We start from the raw sequence: 15,095 nt of genomic DNA on the forward strand, positions 1-15,095 counted from the left end.
TAGTTTTTTTCAACAATAAAATGGAGCTGTTAATAGCTACATTACAGAGTGTTTTAAAGATCTGAGATGATTTCAGTGCCCTGCTCCATGCCTGGCAAAGTAGAAACTTCAGCCATTTAAATAAGTTAAATAAAAATCATTTCTGAGATCTGGTGCAACTCGGAAAAGAATATGCTGGACTCAGGCTGCTCAGGACAGTTGGTAGCAAACCTATGAAACACTGAAGCACTGTAGTAATAGCACATAGGTTCTTTTTTCAGGGGTAACATGGAACAGTTACTTTCTTTCATTTTGTCCTAACTTGTTTCCAAACAGTTTCTCTTCGGAATCTGGCCAGTGATCCTGTTTGAGCCTCTCAGGAAGCACTGATGAATTATTCCAGGAAAACAAACAAAGCATCTACCATAGGCCTGGCCAAATGAATAAGGAAATCCTTAAAGATCTACACATTCAAATATATCATGACCATCACAGCAAAGGAGTGACTTTCTAACTAATGCTGCCAGTCACACAGAGAATAAGGAATAGTCTTGTTGGATGTTGAGCTCGCGTCTTTATCTCATTTGTCCCTTCTCCTCCTCACCCTCACCCTAAGATGTTTAAAAAGAAACCGACATGATGTGTGTATATATAGTTGAATGCTGGAAAAATGAGGCTTTTCTTAACAGGTTAACAGTTTGTGCTGATCATAGGAAATTTAACCTTTTTCCCTTTTTTGACAAGGGTTGCATGTAAATTATACTTTGCTTAATATTTGATTAAATGATCCAAACAGTCAGCTAAGTATTGGCAAAACCCCATACCCAGATGGCCAGCTGTGGAGCTGGCCGTGTCAGCCTTGATTTGTGTTCTTGTCGTAGTAACCTCATGAATGGTTTTCCAAGGTGAAAAAGAGCTATCTGTGGGATTCTGGTAGTTCCTCACGGTCTGCCCTTGTGCTAGTCAGCATGTCATAAGCAAGCTCCAACTGGCCACTCGGTTCCCTACTTGCCATACCCCAGATTTGCAGTGGGTTCTGGGGTGTCTGTGTGTGGCCACCGCCAATCGGAGTTGAGTGGGTCACCTTGTAGAGTTTGCAAAGACCACAAGGACACCTGTGGGATGTTGTGCCTCCAGGCTGTTAGTTAAAGGTGGTTTCTCTGTTTTCTTTGATCTTTGCAGATCTTTAAGTTGTCACTGGTTTTATGGCTAGGCAAACATGATTGGTGGTCTGGCCTGCCAATATTCCACCCTCTTGACGGAACTTATTTGAAGTTACCAGTGAATGTTGTTTGTTACACTCTTTTTAAACTATGCCATATTTTCCAGTTTTCAGAGGGGCCTTGGTTATGCCCAGGGAAATGTATCAGGTTAACTAGAGCTAAAATGATCAGGATCCTATTTACATAAAGCTTATTAGAATGCCTGCCCCTTCATTTGTTGAAGGAAATAGATACAAGAGTTGAGAATGGCTCTCTCTTACTTGAACGAACTCCCCAAAATTAAAATACTAAAAAATGGCGGTGAAATATCATCACAAAGCAGCTAGTTCTGATTTGGGTTCAGATGTATAACAAATTGAATTACATTTCACAAACATAACACCAATCTGGAGTAAAACCTTAGTTGACCCCTTTGCCTGAGGTATCACCGTATTGGTAGCTCTGTACCACTTGGCATTTTTGCGACTTTATTATAAAACCCAGATTGTTTTTACCGCGTGGTGACATTGACCCAGATTAAATCCTGAAGCTACAGCTTCAAAAGGAAAATCATTTTTTTCTTCTGCAAAGGTATAAAAACACTCCTGTCATTTTCCCAGTATCCAGTAAGTCGCCTTCGTACAAATTTAAAACCAGTACAGATTTTGTTCTTCTTCTTCACCTTCTGGCCTTAGTTTTAGTCCAAGAACTATTTTCCTTACCAAAGCATGCCAACACGCCATTAGGCATAAACTTCTGCCTACTTTTATGATCCTCCAGCAAGAAAAGCACTTGCCAAAATAAATCTAAAGAACTTTGGTTGTGCCTTAAGAAAACCTAAAACTAAGCAGTTCTAATACACAGCCTGTAAGACTGTTCTTTCGCCATAAGATTCTGACTTCTGGCTACATTTCATGTGCAGCTACCTAGGCTATCAGCCATCTTACATTTTTCAAATAGGTTCATTTGTTTCACACCATTGTCTTTTGTACTTTTCACTCGAGCTACACTTCTGTGTAAAGAACCTATGTATGGCAACAAAGGCACAGCCTTCTTGATAGCACAGCCAGGCGCAGGGAGACTGAGGCTGTGCATATCACAGACAAGGTGTGGAGAGCCCCCACTGATACCCAAGCCCTTTCCAGCAGTTTGCTGAACGAACAGTTCAGCCACCACCCCCTGTAGTCACTTGCTGAATGAAGTTGTCCAGCACCTCTGTGGAGAAGCACAGGCACCACTGGGTGACTTGTAACGCTGTGGCCACTTGTTCAGAGACCCTTGTCTCTGCTGTGAAAACAGCTGGCATGGAAGCAGAAAGCATTTTAGAAGTGTTGAGCAGAAAGCAGAGACTGAATCCAGGCTCTAACTCTCCCAAGTTCACCTGTGCCTCACATACGGCTCTCTTTCTAGCAGCCTAAGTATTAGCACACTCAAGACTTCTTTTCTGTACCATAGCGAGTATTATGGAAATACTGCTGACTTTCAGGGTATTGCTAAATCAACTTTATTTGAATGGCTTTATTTTTCCCTTCTAGGATTCCAGGTAGGCATTGTAGGGTTGGGTTCCCTTTACTTCCTTGGCAGACTTCCTAAACTAGAGTATACAAAAACCAATTTCCTGCTGAGCAAACATATCTGATGTGAAAGGTGCTCCTCTGTGAGCCCTGTAGCAAATTACATTTTAGAAAATACTAGTATCTTATGAGGATATGAAAGCAGCAGTTGGCCTGTGTATCTTAATATCCTGCCATTTTCACTCCAGAAAATTGAAAGCAATTTGACTTTTTTTCAAGGAAAAACTAAATGAAAGGTGGTTGTCCTAATCTGGTTGGTCACTCCACCCACCCCTCCCCACCGTGGTGCTTTCATGAAAACGTTGCCAACACCTGAAGTGATCTCTTTTATCTTTGCGATATTGTATAAATTGATGATTGGGGATAAATTGATGACAAACATTTGTTTTTGATTAATTTACAAATGAGAACCTCAAGTAGTGTATTTGGTTTAGTAGAATCAGATAAAATATTATGGTTTACCCTAAATGCACAGTTTCCAGGACCATTAAACTAGTCTTTCCTTACACTAAGAATGTTTTACTTATACTGATGAAGTTTTGGGGTGATGGTGGGGTAGTCTAGAGCCGACAAGAAAGAATTCTTGAAGACGCCTTTGGTGCAAAGGTGACTTTATTAAAACAAGGAGACAGGACCCATGGGCAGGAAGAGCTTCATGGGGTCATAATAGGTAACTCATTACATACCCTCAGGTTGGGAGGGGGTCAGGGATAGAGTAAGCCTCTAAGGAATTTTGGAAGCAAGGTTTCCAGGATCTTGAGGGGCTAGCTGTTGCTAGGGAAATGCCACTTATTACCACTTAATAAACCCTCAGTCATGAGACCCTTTAGATGTATATCGAGGGCCCATAAACTTGGAGTATGATCTCCAGCGTATATCTTGGGAGAGTTGAGATAAAGGAAGTTGACTTATAGGATCCTTGAGGTTGGGATAATGTTAAGCCAAGGTTGTCTGTCTTTTGCCCCCAGCAAAGTGTCATCCTTGAGGCAGCTGAGCTAGAGGGAGGTCACTCTGCTGGTCTCAAGGACTTGTCAGTGGGCTGTAGACAGTAAGGGAATTTAATTTTTCATTTGCCTTAGTTTCCCACGTTACCATGGCAAGCATTTAAACCCCTTTCCTTTGTTCTTGGGTAGCCAGGAGTATCCGAGGACTATCACACATTCCACCTGGTGGGGGGAGGGGGGTGGTGTGCCAGCCTGTATTTTGCCCTCAGCTTGCCTCGTGCTCCCCCATCAGTACTAAAGATAAAGAGGTCAGAGTCAAAATCAAGAGACCAAAAACTTTGCATGAAAATCTTTACATGCCAAAAAAAACCCAAAAAACTATATTCTATTTAAGATTTGATTTTTAATAATCTCTACACCCAACATGAGGCTCAAACATACAACCCCAAGATCAAGAGTCACATGCTCTACTGACTGAGCCAACCAGGCGCCCCAAAACTAAGTTCTGTTTTAATGCCTACTCCTTCAGAATTTAGCCAGTGCCCCTTAAAGTGTGATAATTTAGTTTTAAGGTTTTCTTATGAGTCGTATGGGTTCCATATTACTTTGCTCTTGAAAAGAAAAAAGAATCATGTGTTGCAAAGTTTTAATAGTTTTAACTCTCAGTTGCACATTTACATGGCAAAAGAAATTATTATAACCCTGTGGTTTATGATGTGCTACTGGATAAATATTTATATAAAACTGATGTTTCAAAGAGAGTCAGTTATAATTGGAACTTGCAAACTGTGTGGCAATTTGCAGATCTACCTCTGTTTTACATTTTGCCTCTTATCGGTGCCATAATGTAATTAGTTTGATTGCATGAGTTTGTCTTGTTTTTCAGCTTACTCACTGTGCTGTAAACATTTGAAAATAATGACTAAAATTTGGCTAAAAGTAGTTAAACGCCTTTGTAGCGAGGGCTATAAAATGAAAAAAAAATAGTCATGGCCCATCTGAATGGAAAACTTCAATGCTGTTTTTTAAACTCTTGCACTTCAAGAATAAGGAAACTTTTAAATGTCTAATTGTAGTTGCTAGATGAGAAATTGCCAGTTTTGCTGGGGTTCCTGTGAGCATGCTGCTGGACTTAACAATGTCTCCTGGTGGGGAGGAAAAATCTCTCCTTTACCCTCTTAGATTCAGTAGTTGAGGGCCTGTGAATTAAACTGACAAATGAGAGATGAGCAAGAGAAAATGTAGATTTTTATTCACATGACACAGAGCATTCAGAGAAAGGTGGGGCCGGAGGCAGGATTTGGGGCTTATGTACCATCTTAACAAGGGGAGGGGAGGGAAAGAGAGGGGACTGAGGGGAAAACAAATGATGTTCAGAATGGATAAACGGGCCCTTAGGAGAATAGATGGGAGATTGGATAGTTTTGTGACCATGTCTGCTCATTTGTGATGCCAGAGTCAAAACTACAACAGTTGAGTTCTTTGGGGGAGGTTCTGCTTTTAGGCAGATAAAAAGGGAGTTCAGGGACAAAAGCCTCTTCCTATATCTGTTGATTCTCAAATGCCGTTAGCACAAAATAATTGTTATGCCACAGTGGTACGTCCCCCCTCCCCACATCTAAGACTTCCTTTATTTCCCCTAAGACTTCCCAAGATGTGTCAAGGGCCAGAAGCTGAGATGGTGGCTGTGGAGAGAAGATTCAGGTTAGAAGTTGGGAGGTAGGAGATCTGCAAAGGGAAAGAAGGCATAGATTCATGGAGAAAGAAAAGGAAAAACAAAAATTAGTAGTTGGAGCAGATTATAAACTCAGTTCGAGTGCAGAGGACAGGCAGTCAAAAGGATTTCTAAACACTGGTCTTGAAGTGTCTTTAAAAGGCAGAGTCAGAATGGTAGTGGCAGTCTCACAGTCATGGGTATTTCCTGCAGCTCAGACGACCGTGTCCTGGTGAACTTCCTGAGTGGCCCAAACCGTTGTGATAAATCCTTTGAAGTTCCCTTCAGCTTGCAGGGCTTAAGGAAATGGGCACCTATCGGTGCCGAATCAGGAGGGTGGAAGAAAATTGGAAAAGTTATTTACTGACAAAATACACAAGGTGGCATGATCCAGCTTACAAAGAGGTGAAAATAGCTCAAAGAGAATGAACAGGACTAGAATCTGATAATCCACAATGGTGGGTTATAGTTTTCCATTGAAACCTAAAATTACCCCCATTTTCATCAAAGATAATCAAGGTAAGACTGTTTTTGTTTGTAGCAAGTCTAGTCTTATCAAATTTGACCTGGTTGTAAGTGTAGCAAGAGTAGTAATTGACGTCATAGTCCTTTTTAAGTTTGTTTGGCTGGAACTTTTATTAGGGATCTCAGATTGGACTTTTAAAAGCCTCAAAGCTAGGGGTGCCTGGGTGGCTCAGGTTATCTCACAGTCTTCAGTTCAGGTTGTCTCACAGTTCGTGGGTTCGAGCCCTGCGTCAGGCTTGGTGCTAACAGCTCAGAGCCTGGAGCCTGCTTCGGGTTGTGTCCCCCTCTCTCTCTGCCCCTCCCCTGCTCATGCTCTGTCTCTCAAAAATAAAATCAACATTAAAAAAATAAAAGCCTCAAGGCTGGGAGAACTCACCATCAGACTTCACTACAGATTTGGGTGAATTCCTTCTCAGGATCCCCAAAATATCCTAAATTTCTGGGCCTGCCAGGAAGTACCCTTCCTTACTCACCTGGAAGGCGGGGAATCCTGTAAGCCAGGCAGGTTGTCCAGGAAGGCTTTGTAAGCTCTGGCTCCTTAAAGTCCACCTTAGTTCTTAAAACTGGTCATCTCTGATTCTATGCACACCATTCTCAAATATGACATTCCAGTCAAAGCCTAATATAACCAGTGTTTCAAATTGTCTCTTGTTATAAAGAGAGCAAATTCTTACCGAACATTCAAATACTGCCATGAAAATAACATTCAGTAAGAGTTTCCAAACTCTGGACGGATGAGGCAGGGAGAAAAGATAAATGTTTGTTTTTGTTTACAAAGACGTAATCTACTGAACTGCTGTGTGGTATATAGATCATTTAACAGAAAGGGTTTCTGAAACCAAAAAAAAAAAAAAAAAATGAAAAACATTAAAGAACCAGCAATATTCTAAGCAAAGGTCACAGAAGAAATCCTAATCATTCTTTATCAGTGTACTCAGTTTCACGTGATAACTTCAGGTGTTTCTTGATTTGGGATTAGCAGTTTTATGAATCCACAAGCTTTTCTATTTGTTCTAGAAACCATTTGTCCAGGGATATGATCTTAAAATTACCTAAATAATGACATCAGAAGCCTGTACCCCCAAGTACCTATTGTAGTCTTTACCATGGGTCCGTGAGACAGTCTTTTTTTGTAAAACAATATCTGTGAGTGACAAAAGGCTTTAAATGGCCATGGTTAAAGATTTGATAAAGAGTTCTTTATAATGTAGTTGATAAGGAAATGTAGTCGTCCCTGTAACATTCACTTTAGATAACTGGAGGTGTGACTAATCACTTTCTACCAAGACATTGACAAATTTCCAACAATCCAAGAAACTTTTTCCTTTCAGGAGGGAATTTCAACATCTAGTTTTGCATCCATATACTATTAGGCTCATTTCTTAAAAAAAAAAAATTAAAAATAAATGCATTCAATCAGCCAGTTTACCCACATGAATAAGATATTCCCTGCTTTTTTTTTTTTTCTCTCCTCCACTCCTGCCCCCTTCTGTAGACCCTTTACAGCTTTCTATGCCCATGCGGGATTTTGTCCTTTCCTCTTCCTTCCTCATTCTGGAACAGCCTTTTTACAACCTCTGTGCAACTACTGTAGGATAAAATTGCTTTCCTTTTTTTCTTAACAAAACACATCTTTCATACCTTTCAGGCCTTTCGAGATGCGTCCCTTCTTTATTGTTTCTAGTACTCTCACTTACATATATTGATTAGCATTCTTAGCCCCTAATAACCTTAATTTCCAGTGAAAATGAGGAAGTTGACAGTTGTGAACTACTACATATCAGCATTCTGTAATTTAGCACATTTATGAATGTACCACTTCAACTTCCAGAGGTAGCTGCTGCTTTATAATACAATTTATTTTTTTTAAGTTTTTATTTTATTTACTTTGAGAGTGAGAGCAGGAAAGGGGCAGAGAGAGGGAGAGAGAGAATCCCAAGCAGGCTCTGCACTGTCAGCACAGAGCCTGACATGGGGCTCGAGCCCATGAACTGTGAGATTGTGACCTGAGCCGAAATCAAGAGTCGGATGCTCAACCAACTGAGCCACCCAGGTGACACTCTATGGTACAGTTTCTTAATGTGGTGAAAGAACATGTTTATTAACAGGTCCAAAACATCTTTGGTCTTTCCGTAAAAATAAGTCAAAGGTAGATAAACTTATGTTTTGTAATTAACGTTTTAGTATTTTATTTGGAACTGACCTACACTCAGAAGCAGACAACTGCTTCACTTGAATTCAAACTGAAGACACAACTCTGGCTTCGGAGCACAAACTTTGACGTTAGATACTAAACCCTTGACACCCTTGAGGGGAAAGTGGAAACTGTGAGGGATAGCCAGTCCCATCAAGCAACAATTCTTTCCCTGACAGGCGATCAGAGCTGCTAAGAAGACCGATCACTGAGGAAATGAAGCAGTATTATTAGCTACAGGATTTCTGCCGTTGCAGACGCACCACTTGGCCGTTTGCAATACCGACCCCATTTTTAATTCACTTTAAATAGTGAATTGAATTATTTCACATTAATGAATTCATTCACATTAAATGTGAATGTTATTTCACAAGGCCTTCATTTATCATTAAATCCAGCAAATGACTGCTTGTTTTGATTGGCAGAAAATGATCACGAGAATATTTCCTACTACAAAACCCTAAAAACTCAGAAAATTCAACCACCGGTCTGCAGGTGGCCTAAAATCGCCCCCCTCTACTTAGCCCAGCCAGCAGCTGTTGGTATTCTAGCACCAACCACAGGTCACACTTTGCTCACGGTTCCTTTTCACCCCTTCTCAACAAGACCTGCTTCATTGCTTTAGAGTGCAACGTTGATACTTGAACTAGATTTCGTCACTGGTAATTTGAATATTCACAAAATTATCATAGAATAAGCTTTATTTGAGACTTCTGGCAAAGCCAGATCTGCAGAACATCGCTTTTGCATTGAGTTGGCCCAAGTAACTAAGGTTGCAGCAGAGCACATTTATTAGACAAATCTTTAAGCACATAAATTTGGTTCACTGCAGATAGTCATCCTGAGATCATCTGCACCTAAAACAAAATGTTTTATGAGACCATTTTGCTCTAGACCAGGGATTGGCAAACTAGCCCACAGACCCATCCAGTCTGCGGTTGTATGGCCTGCAAGGTAAGAATGATTTTTACATTTTGACGGTGTTATTTAAACATACAAAAAGAAAAAGAATAAGCAACAGAGAGGTGTGTGGCCTGCAATGCCTCGAATATTCACGATCTGGTTCTGGGATTTTGCCCTCTTCTCTAGGCCTTCAGCAAACGAACTCCATAACGGAAGTACAGTACTTCCCTCCACACTTCTCTGCAAGATGATTGGTGTATTTGTCAGCAGGAAAATATGTTCTGCACTTAAGACCTCTCTCACTTCTTTGTTGAATGTAGTAATAGCATTTGTGTTTAAATATTGACACTCTAACACCATTTCTTCATATCAGTTTTACTAGATTGTCAACAGCCTGCTGCAAAGTGCCTAAACCTTTGGGGAAAAAATTACGTGATTTTGTTTTCTTTACGAAGGAAATTCCATTCCATACTGTAAAATCCAACAATGCTAGGTGCATAGTCATGGGTACTTCTTTTTTTTTTTTTCTTTCTAAAAGAAAAAGTTCAAAGTCCTTTCCACAATTAGTCCTTGTTTCTTTTTGCCTTTTCTTTTTAGAGCTAAATTATTTAATAGCAATTAACAAGTGAGTCTATTTTAATAGGTATTGCCAATTTCTGTTGAATGTACTGATCAGGCATTGTTTACTGTCCAGCATTTCCATACTTGTAATATTTCTGAGTCATTAATGTGACCAACAGATAAACTGTTCAAGCTAATGTAAAGGTTCCTGGTTTCATTTTGGTGCAAATGTCTGTTCTACTAGCAATTATTTAATAAACATAGGTTGTACTGAGTCTATACAAGGAACTAACCATTTTCAGGTGATCTCAGATCTGCTTATTCACTTTCTCCATTTGATTTGCCTGTGCCGCAATCATTTTTCTAGACGATAGTAGAACTATGTATTTTTATCTAATCTGCTATAATCTAGGCTATATTTCATTAATTACCTCTCTATAGGTGAAAGTATTAAAAATAATACTGTTTTGAATAAGACTTCTGGTAATGTTTTATCCCTGGTTTATATTAATATACACCATTTATATAAAGGTAGGGCCACCATGTTGTACAGTTTGTGCACTGCACAAGGCACGCACTTGAAGGAGGGGGGTTAGTGGAAGCTGAAATCTAACCTGTGCTCAGCTTGTCATGGTATATGCCTTGGTAGGATTGTATCTTGGGACACCTTTTTCCGATTTCTAGGTGAAATGATCTGTATAGGCTAGCAGCAGTCCTGTTCGTGGGAAGGATCTTTATCATTAGTTTTGAACTATATTGAAGTACCTTTCTACTCCAAGCCTGGGTGATTTGCAAAGCAAAAGCTAGTAACTTTTCAATAAAGCATTTATGATCTATAAATGCACAGCATTCTCAACTTTAGGAGCTCTAGAGTAAACACGTGAACCTTCCAGCTTCACACAACAAGGAGGAACAGGGCAGAAACAGAAAAAAACGTACTACATGAGCCATCGTATGCCTATGGCTTCTGTCTTTGGCAATGGCTAAAGTGCCATCTGCAAGATGTAAAACGTAACTAGAATTTCCCACATCTCGCTTAGTATTACAAACAATAACTTTTCAAATATTAGCTTTCCTAGCCAGACTGGCTAGAATGGGTAGTTTGAATTACTGCTGACCATCTGGTAGATTCTCCAACTAGTTCCTCCCTTGTGTGTCAGGAAGGACAGCCTTACCTGAATCAACAAGGATGGAACAGGTACACAAGAGAATTTACAAAGTGATTTGGACTCTGCTTTGTAAAAGGGATGCCTGAAAAGGGGTTGAGATTGCTTTTCTTCCACCTCAGAACAGTACAAGCCTTTCTTTTTTTTTTTTTTCTTTTTTTTTTTTTTTTAGAGAGTGAGCAGGGGAAGAGGGGCAGAGGGAGAGGAAGAGAGAATCTTAAGCGGGGCTTGATCCCATGACCCCTCCATCATGACCTGAGCTGAAATCAAAAATCACTTAACCAATGGAGCAACCCAGGTAGCCCAGTGCACAACTTTCTAAAGCCACCCTGCCATACATAACCTCTACACAGGCATTCACCATTTGAGTGACTTTTTATTGAGCTGACTGGGGTGGGTTTGTTTCCCTTGCTTTGTTTTTTCCCAGCTTTCTCTCGTGCTTCAGCCCTGGACTGGAACACAGAATAGGTCTACCTAAGTGCCAGAGAGAGCAGGACCTATCTCACCTGGTAGGGCGGCCTAGTCCCAAAATAGGGCTGATTCTCAAATGTGGAGGAAGCATAAAAAGAGAAAGAGGTTTCATTTCTGGAACCTTGCTTTGAGGGAACCAAAGGGCACTGTGCCATCATCCACTCCACAAACTTTGGAATGCTGTGTCCATGTTAGGTGCTAGGAGCACGTGGAGAATAAATCCTGCCCTAGGCAGCTATACTCTCGTGCCCAGGAGTGTCCCGGAGGGAGGGAACAGAGAGCTTTGGGAGTATGCACTAGGGAACTGGGGTAAGGAACACGTCCCTGAGGAGGAACATTATGTTAGGACTGAAGGGTAAGAGGAGTTAGGAAAGGAAAGACAGGCTGATCACAGCAGGGAGCAGGAGGTGAGTGTCTGGAGAGGTGAGCAGGACTTTCAAAGCTGCGTTGAGAACCTGAATTTGGAGAGCACCTGAAAGGGTGGAGAATGGACTTAAAGCCAGTGTGAGCACAGGGATACCAGATAGAAAACACGGTGGTCCCAATAGTAGGTAGTGGTGAAGAGCGGCACTGGGCACAGGTATGGAAGAGCAGATATAACTGAGTTCTATGGGAAGCGGCAGGATTGGGTGAGTTATCGAGTAAGTCTGGGACTGAGAGGCAGTAAAATGCTGTGGACCTGGAGCTCAGCTGAGTGATCTGAGCTGAAGACAACTTTGGGAATCAAAGGCACACGTGATATTTGAAGGCATGAGAGGGAGATCACGGAAGAAGAAAAAGAGGATCTCAGACTGAGTCCTAGAAACCAAACTGTTGGGGCGCCTGGGTGGCGCAGTCGGTTAAGCGTCCGACTTCAGCCAGGTCACGATCTCGCGGTCTGTGAGTTCGAGCCCCGCATCAGGCTCTGGGCTGATGGCTCAGAGCCTGGAGCCTGTTTCCGATTCTGTGTCTCCCTCTCTCTCTGCCCCTCCCCCGTTCATGCTCTGTCTCTCTCTGTCCCAAAAATAAATAAACGTTGAAAAAAAAAAAAAAAAAAAGAAACCAAACTGTTTAGGGATTAGGTAGAGGGATTAGGAAGGACAGGGGCACCTCTCCAACCAAAGAGAATCACTACTCACTTGGAAGGGAATCCGGGGGTGAGAGCCCAAGTTCTAGTTCCTCAGGATGCCAGAGGCCGGGCTGGTGCAGCTGTGGCTGCTGGCAGGGCTAGCTGCGTGCTCCATGTGGCATGCGGGGTAGAGGGCAGGGGCAGTCCTGACCCAACCCTGCACTGAGGCAGCAGGCTCCCAGGGGAGCCCACTGGCATTAGTCCTGACAGGGTGCAGTTACATTCTTCATGTCCTTGGTGGTGTCTAAAGTCCTGGCGTGGGCTCCCGGGCCCCCACCGAGAAGGTGTCTGCCTGCCTGTAGGCAAGTCACTTAACTTTCAACACTGGAGTCTATAGCTGTAAAACGTAGAGTTTTGTCTGAAGGGTTAAGCACCATGGTGTAGGATGAATCTAATTATAATGGGCTTTCTGAATAGGATCCTTCCTTGTAAGAGTGCCTGGCCTGGGCCTGCCAGGGGTACCTCAAAACTCGTGGACGACCTTGAGGAGTCAACCTCTCTTCTGGATCCCGCTCGCACGACCAGCTCAACCTGGAACAAGGGGCCATCCAGCTTTCCTCCCCTTCCTGGTTGTCAGGTACCAGGCTGTGCTCACACAACCTGTTTGTCTTGGAGGTGGGGACAGTTTCCTCTGCCTTATCCCACCTGTTTTTTCAGGCTAGGGTGTGGCCCAGCAAGTACCAGACTGGGACTTCTTGTACTGGATTAAAACACCCACCTTTCGTTGTAAAGAAGAGGGCTGGAAAGGAGTTAAGGCTGTTTTAATTTTTTTTTTTTTTTAATCTTTATTTTTGAGAGAGAAAGACAGAACATGAGTGGGGGAGGGGCAGAGAGAGAGGGAGACACAGAATCCGAAGCAGGCTCCAGGCTCCGAGCTGTCAGCACAGAGCCCGACCCGGGGCTCGAACTCACAGACCGCGAGATCATGACCTGAGTCGAAGTCGGACGCTTAAGCGACAGAGCCACCCAGGCGCCCCTAGGCTCTTTTACTTCTTTCTCTGAACAGTTCACATCTTTCTGAAGCCACCCTGCCACCCACATCCACTAGATACATCTCACTAGGCTCCTCGCTGGCCACTCCAGAACCTTCCTAGAGAGCTCATAGTTGCCTGCCCTAAAGTCTGTTCATTTTACTCCAATAAACCTGCCCCCATTTAACTTTTCTCCTCATTTTAATTCATTCCTAAACTTCCCCCAAAGGCATTTCTGCTGGGGGGGAAAGATGCATTTTTAGGGGACTTGAAGAAAACGACTTAACAAAATTATGTCATTCTGCTCACCTGGATGGCCGGCTGCTCCATGCCAGGCCCTGGACCCTTGGCCATGAGTGGGACAGGAGTTGCTCAGTGTGTGGAGAAATACAGTCGGCCCCTCTCTAGGGTTGTGACCTTGGCCTCGTGTGCCCCCGATTTAATTGGTGCTCCCATCCTCTTTCAGACTTCACCTGCCAGCAACTTTCCAGGGAGTCTGGACTCCCTCCTTCAGTCTACTCTCACCATCCCCACTGAAACCTACACCCGAGCCCCCAGCTTCCTCCCACCACTCACTTCCCCCTCATCCTTGTTCCCTCACCCTTCTATCATCCAGCCACCCCCCCCCCCCCCGCTCCCCGCTGACCCAGGGCCCTCTAAATTAGCAGAAAGGACAAGGAGCCTGAGAGGTGAACTCTCACAGAATATCCAATGAAGCACCAATCTACGAAGACATCCCCTGCCCAATCCAGGTGGGGCCACGCCTCGCTGTCCTGTGGATCACCATCTGCCTCCGGGGTCCCTGCCTCCAGCCTTGCCTTCTCCAACAACTGTGCCACCATATGGGCTGCTGTAATGGACTCCGGAAAGCAGAGACTTGCCAAAACTTTCAAAGGATCAAGATAAAACGCCAGGTACGCTGTTCAAAGCCTTTCTCAGGCTACTTCTATCTCTGTATCCTCAACTCTCAATATTTACCCCTCCACACACATTAAGCCTGGAATGTTCCCCAGACAAGTCCCGTTTGTTCCCACCTCTGCACATCACCTCAGGGTGCCTGCTGGGAAAACTTTCCATCTCAAAACCCACGTGGTAGCTTAAAGGCGGCCATAAATTTTTGGAGCTCCTCCTCATCCCTTGTGTCTGGGCTGGCCCTGTGACTTGCTTTGACCAACAGAATGTGGACGAAGTGACATGATGCACATTCTGAAGCCCAGGCCTCCAAGGCCTTGTCGCCTCTGCCTCCGCCATCTTGGAACCCCGAGACCACTGTGCCGTGAGGCAGCCCAGGATGAAAAGGCACAAGGAGAGCGAGGCCCAGCTGTCCCAGTTGAGCACTGCCCCTAGCTTACCAGTTAACTGAATAGAGCCACATGAGAGAGCCCAGGCGGGTCCTGCGCAAGAGTCTCCCAGGAAACCCAAGGAATCCTGAAAAACATACATGCTGGTTGTTTCAAGCCATTACGTTTGGGGATGGTTTGCTACGCGGCAATAGATAACTGACAGAATCCAGTTCTGCTGTGAACTCTTCTTGGCTCACTCAGGTTCCCTTCTCCAAGTCTCCTCTCTGTGTTTTGTATGCACCACATCCCTTTATAAGTATTCAATATCTGGCTCTCCCAAGAGACGGTGAGCTCTTGAGGACCAAGTCCAAGGCCGATTCACCTCTCTCCTGACCACTCACAGTGATAACGGGATGAAGCCCTTGACCATCTGCCCAATTCAGCACGCTCGGATGTCATTAATGTGTTTAGAAAATATGCCCGTACGGACATTTTACATA

General features: G+C 43.3%; 1 protein-coding gene across 2 annotated transcripts in view; it reads left to right on the plus strand.

Annotated features, from left to right (window-relative positions):
• Positions 1 to 10,073, plus strand: part of ACER3 (alkaline ceramidase 3) — a 181,359-nt gene extending 171,286 nt beyond the window's left edge. For both annotated transcript variants that reach the window (XM_025928583.2, XM_086678376.1), the window contains one exon: positions 316 to 10,073. In XM_025928583.2, coding sequence (XP_025784368.1) covers positions 316 to 369 — 54 coding nt within the window. In that variant the 3' untranslated portion in view covers positions 370 to 10,073. The remainder of the gene's footprint in view (positions 1 to 315) is intronic.
• The last annotated feature ends 5,022 nt before the right edge of the window (positions 10,074 to 15,095 follow it).

The sequence above is a fragment of the Puma concolor genome, chromosome D1 (genome assembly GCF_028749965.1).
Source record: "Puma concolor isolate L17-30 chromosome D1, mPumCon1.1.hap2, whole genome shotgun sequence".
NCBI classification, from domain to species: Eukaryota; Metazoa; Chordata; class Mammalia; order Carnivora; family Felidae; genus Puma; species Puma concolor.